The sequence below is a fragment of the Chlamydotis macqueenii genome, chromosome 1 (genome assembly GCF_036417535.1).
Source record: "Chlamydotis macqueenii isolate bChlMac1 chromosome 1, bChlMac1.mat, whole genome shotgun sequence".
In the NCBI taxonomy this organism is placed as follows: Eukaryota; Metazoa; Chordata; class Aves; order Otidiformes; family Otididae; genus Chlamydotis; species Chlamydotis macqueenii.
Window position 1 is genome coordinate 32,350,934 of NC_141556.1, and position 6,000 is coordinate 32,356,933.

The 6,000-nt window shown below is 37.8% G+C and overlaps 1 protein-coding gene across 3 annotated transcripts in view; it reads left to right on the forward strand.

The window, feature by feature from the left end:
• PPHLN1 (periphilin 1) overlaps positions 1-6,000 on the forward strand; it is a 76,479-nt gene extending 70,479 nt beyond the window's left edge. For all 3 annotated transcript variants that reach the window (XM_086748200.1, XM_086748208.1, XM_086748218.1), the window contains one exon: positions 3,718-6,000. In XM_086748200.1, coding sequence (XP_086604326.1) covers positions 3,718-3,927 — 210 coding nt within the window. In that variant the 3' untranslated portion in view covers positions 3,928-6,000. The remainder of the gene's footprint in view (positions 1-3,717) is intronic.

Sequence of the window (6,000 nt, forward strand, 5' to 3'; positions counted from 1 at the left end):
GAAACCGAAACTCTGTATACAGAGACTAGCACAGTGAAGAACTGATTTGAGCCAGAGCTTCTATGCTATTATCATGTAAGAATAAAAAGAGCTAAAATGCCATGAGAATAATATAAAAGTAGGCATATTTGTGATCCTCTAACATCACAGATGCCAGATGTGCTGACTTTGGAAAACTCTTGAAAGAGAACTTGAATTCAGCCTATATACTTCTCATTCATAGGAAAATCAAGACACTATATATAAATATATAATATGTATATATATATTAAAAAAGAAAAATAAACATATTTATGTGTTTGGAAATAGAGCAGCTGTTTCTGCTTCTCCTTCATCTGCTTACTGGAGTGTTACACATTCTTTCCATTATGCTAGTGCTGTAGCTTAGGTCAGAGAACAAAAGTGTGCTATGGCCTTGGTAAATGATCGCCCTCTGGCTTTAGCTGTTCTCAGGATTACCTGACGTATATGAGAAACAGAATAATCATGTCATTGGTATCATTCCCTTTCTTGTTTTTCAGTATAAAAATGTTATTTCTTCTTTCCCCACACATGGAATCATTTTCAAGTTTCAGTTCCAGATGTTTACAGATGAGCTTTCCGTGGTCTGAGCTCAAAATTGGTATCAGCTGGAATTTTAAAGATAAGGATATTTTCAAACTTTGTTGGGTCACAAGTTCTTCCAGTGTTTGTCTCCCACGGAGAGCTTTTTTGCTTGTTTGGAGTCTTTTCTGCAGTTTTCTTTCTTCCTTAAGCATTCCATTCTCAGCTTATTTTCCAGAAATAGCCTCCTCCTCTTCTGTGGAGAAGATGGATTTTGATTTAATATGCCACATCACCATTCTCTTTTTCAAGAGCTTTGAGTACTTGCACAATTTTTTCAAATGGTTGATTATATTTTTTCAAATAGTTGATTAAGCTGTAATTGAGATTCTTATAATTGATAGTCTCTCCTCCCTTCAGCAAAGCACAGTAACTTCTCTCTGAGGGTTGGTAGTCATGCACTAGCTTCAGATATAAACTGGTTTCTGAAGTTATTTCCACTTCACAACTGTGTCTCTCGGTTCTTCCAGTTGTGCTGATGCATCTGGTTTTAGAATTGAATCACTGAATCACATTAATTGGAGAGGAAGTAATTTTAAAAGGGATCATCTCAGAGATGCAATTTGCGTTGCAGCTATCCAAATAGGTTTATCAGCACAACTGAGCAGGCAGATTGCACCAGGAGGATCAGAATTAGCACCTGGGGTAGAAAGCTTGTGGAGGGAAAATTGCTCAATTGTTGTTCGAGGAGCTGAGCTGTTTCCTTTGTTTTCTGTTGTTAGAACTGCCTTCCTGCCCCACCCTCACCCTTTTCCCATATTTTAGGTCATTCTGTTTTTTTTTTTCCAAGTCTTTTGTCAGAAAGTATTGAAAACATTCATCTTGTGTATGAGGGTGTTTAGTTTCCAGATTGTTGTGACAGCAAAGTGACTTCTGACTGCAGACGCAGTGACAGTGATGGCTCTCTTGATTGTCCTCCAGGTCGTCTTTTGTGAAAGTTTTGAAGAAAAATGTGCTTCGATTGAGCTAATATTTATATGCTGAGGGTCAGAGAATTTAATCTGGGTTTGTTCTTTCTGACATCTGAGAGAAATAGCTGGTAGCTCTATTTGCCATGAATTTGAAGACCAATTAAGAGTAGATAATTTCCTTCAGTTGTAGCTTTTGGGTGCCTTCCCATGCAGAAGACGGACAACATGGCTGTGTTCTCGATTAGTGTCAGGGTTTTACTTGTGCCAGTGTTGCACAGCATCCTCTGAAGACTGACAGTTACCAGGTTTGTTTACCTATAGGTCATTCACAGATCCTTGGTCTGACCACTTCAAAGGTGATAAAATAGCACAAATAGACATGCCATAAGGGAAAAAAAAAAGTTTGAACTATTTCCCTCACAACATAATGGCTCTGGGGAGAAAAACGCCTTTCAGAAATCGTGCTGTGAAGGTGCTAGCAAGCATGCTGCAAGCACTTGAAAGGCACAAGTTACCCAAAGTGAAATACCATCTGTTTGTCATACGGCTAATCAGAGACAGCAACTCCTCCTGAGCTTTTTCCTTGGAAAAAGTTAGAAAAAAAAAAAAAGGAAGTTCTCTTAGCAAATACCGTGCTTCACTTGCTGTGGAACATGAACTCTGTGCGTCTGTATTTCTTGCTGATATTTTACTACCAAAGAACTAAGCATACGAAGCAGGACACAAACCCCCTCTCTGAAAAAATCCCACATGCACACCGTTTCCACACTTCAGATGTTCTGCTTCGGTTTGTTTTGGGCTGCACTCTTCTTTCTGACTTCTTAATCTCTGTTGAAAATGAGATTCTTCAAAAAAGTTTTATTTTATTTGCCAACCAATGTTTGAAAAGGAGGTCCCATTTTAAACTATTTTTATAGAACAAACATTTGAGGACTGTCTTTATTGAAGGTAGCATGTTAAATCATTGTGTCTCTGGGAATAGTTTAATTTATATGCAGGATATTTCGGTCTTCCCCCCCCCCCGCCCCCTCCCCGCTCCTCTGACATGAAGATGCTTGAGCTTCCCTTAGACTGATCCTTAGGAATGAAACAGTGTGGTGGTGTTTGCTTGTGGGTTTTTTTTTTGTTTGTTTGTTTCTTTCTTTCTTTTTTAATAATGGGGAATTGCTTATATACGGTTGTATCACTTGTGTCCACAATATAGATAAATGTGGGAGGAAAGGGTCACACATCTCAGTAAAAAACAAGCACATAGTACTGATAATCATACTTTGAGGAATATCAACATTTTAGTTTTGTTTTTTTTTTTCTCCTAACAAATGTACAGAGATATAAAACTGACTTATCTTCATTTAAAAAGCCGGTGTATTTTCTAAATGGAAATTGGCCAAAGAGGTGTGAAAATGAATGGCATCTTGACAGATTCCTTTTTGGTGGGTGTTTAGATTAATAACCTTAGCTGGAATTTGGAAGAAAAAAAAAAAATTAAAAAGCCACTGACTAGCTTTGAAAACCACCAAAGAGCATAGTCATATGTTTGTTTGAAAAACAATTGCAGTGATAATGAGAAGTTACTTTTCCTCAACCTTGGTACAGAACTGACTTGCAAACCCTTTGTTCCCAGTACAAGATCAGACGGGTTCACGTAAACCACTGCCAGGATTTCTCTTATCCATAGCGGCTGAATCACCAATTAAAGTCATATTTTTCAAGGACTTCTATGAGAAACAGATATCCAACAAACAAACATAATTTGGTGAAATTATTTAAACACAACTTGTATTTAAAGTAGTAGGAAAGATTACAAACTAAGTTGTTGTTGCTTTTGTATAAAGATTGAGATTGCTAGACATGCCACAGTTAAATTAATTTTACATAAATTTGCAAATCAGATTTAGCCTTTGCACCTTACTCTGCCATTGCTTATTAAATATTGCTGCAAGATAAACTTAATAACTCTTTTTAAGGCATTTCTTCCAATAAGAATTTTTCCTTACATCCAGATAGTTCTGAACTAGTTACATTTGTATTAGCACAAGCCAGAAGAGAGGAAGAGGTAAATATGTCTTCCAGTTGAAACCTGCATCAAATCCAAGATTCTTTGTTTGCTTTGGGTCTGCAGTGCCTAACTCAATGAGGGCTGTTGGTGTGCTAACGTAGAGAGTTGTGCATATAATAATTTCCTAAAATGTGTTGTTTCTAGGTCTACAGACAGGACTGTGAAACCTTTGGCATGGTAGTGAAGATGCTAATTGATAAAGATCCATCGTTAGAGAAGTCCATTCAGTTTGCCCTAAGGCAGAATTTGCATGAAATAGGTGAGCGATGCATTGAAGAACTCAAACATTTCATTGCTCAGTATGATGCTGCCAATCAAGATCTATCAGAGTCCTTCAAAGAAAGCTCATACTAAGGACAAAAGTACGCTTTCAGATTCTCTGCGTTGTGTATGCCGTAATACATAAATCTGCTTTCTGCGGGGAAAGAGGAGATCTTGTTGGAGATTTGAACCCAAGGCCTGCACTCCTTCATAGTAGCTCAGGTGGCTCTATCTTGTTCACTGTGGTCTCCATAACTGCATTCTTCCTACCTGTACTTGTTGACGTATATTCCTTTGAAAGGATGTTCTTTTAAAAAATGCTGTAAAGTGACAAACTATTTTTGAAACCTTTACACAGTTACCTAGGAAAAAATGTTCAGTCTGATGTATGTACACTTATGTTTTGATGTTTGTAAGTGTAACTTCAAACACTATTTTTTATTAAAATAACCAGAAGCAACTCTTCATTCCTCAACATACGCAGAAATATGTCTTGTTTTCATATATACTATAGGAAGGGAAAACTTGCAGAATTGTTCACAACTGTGATCTAAATTATTTATTATAGTTTGATTTTAAACTTCAGATTAACTCTGTAAAATTACACTAGGGGTTATCTCTAATCTTTGACTGCCAGAGCAACTCTTAACTACTTGATACCAGCAGTGCTGTATTTTTGCTCTAATTGCAGGTTCTACAAATGCCTTTTAAATTTTGGTGTTTTCCATATCGTGAGTCATTGCTAGTAAGCAGTATTATGTAGGATTAATTCCATTTTTTGGTTCATATTTGCAACTAAAAGTTTCCTTTGTTACGTTTTTGACTCCTTACAGAGTGTAACTGCAGGCAGCCACTGAGCAGGGAAAGGTCCGTTCTACTCTCTCCCTCTCTCCCTCCTTACACCTTTTCACCACTTTTCATCCATCTGTTTTAACAATTAGGAGGCTGTGTGTAATCTTTACCTTCCACATCAAGAAGGCACAGGGATTTGGGGTGGCAGGGTGGGGTAAGGAAAGCGAGCAGGACCGTCTGTTTAGTAACTCCAGGTTGCTTTGGATTAGATGTAACGTGAAGTTGAACCCTAAGGCCCCAATTTCGTCATTGTTTCAAATCTAGGTGGTTCTGTGTAGTGCTACTTTGACCCGATAGAGCGACTCGTAGTTGGGGAACAATGGTTGAGGAGAGTCGAGAAGCTGCCAGTGCTACATGATTACTTTTCAGAGATTAAAAATATTTTGGACTTATTGGCGGTATCCTGACTGTTGGATTGTGTACAGCTTTACATTTAATAAGATATTGGGTTTTATGAACGTCTTAGGAGAGGGATAATTTGAGTCATTATCACAAAGAGGTAAGTATAAGCACGATTGTTTTGGGTACATTTGCTTTTAGAAACATGTGAAACACTGTTAAAGGACTAATAATTAAAGCTCACCAATTCCAAAGTCCACGGTATTTCTAAATGAAAAAGTCAGGGAATTCAGCCCCCTTACCAAGATAGCTTTGCAGCTTTCATTAGAACGATTTGCAGAAAAGTAAATGAAATAAAAATTTTTTTTGCATGTACAAGGTACTGTATATATCACAGCATCTTACACATGCAAATCTTGATGTGGTGTATTAAATACGTACTGCATCAGATTCCTGAGATGCCTGATTAATTTTAATGTCAGTAGGGTGTGGTTTTGCAGTTGGCTTTTGTTGGTTTCTAAAAGTTCACATTACTCAAAGGAGATGACCTGCAACTTACCTTGTTACCCCAGGATTCTGTGGGCTACACAATGAGTGGGGAATCAGCTCCCGGATCCTACAGGATGCTCATTTGGGGAGGGAGAGAGGGGAAGAGAGGCAGCCTGTTGCAGCACAGTAGCTAAACCTGACCCGCCCCTTCTGGCAACAGCCTGGTTTACAGAGATCAGTCATGAAACCACAGGCAAAGACTTCTCTGAGGCAGAAGCATAACTACAGTGCTTCACTACTTGCCTACAGGACCGAGAGCCTTCAGGGTATTACAACAGAGTTTCTGCTTTGTGTTAAAAATGCTAATGAAAAGAATACTGAAATCGTATTTAATATATTTTTGATTTAAAATGTCCATTATTACTGTACAGTTTGTTAGGAGTCTCCTTTGTTAGAAGCCTGATTAAATTTACTATGATAAAAGTA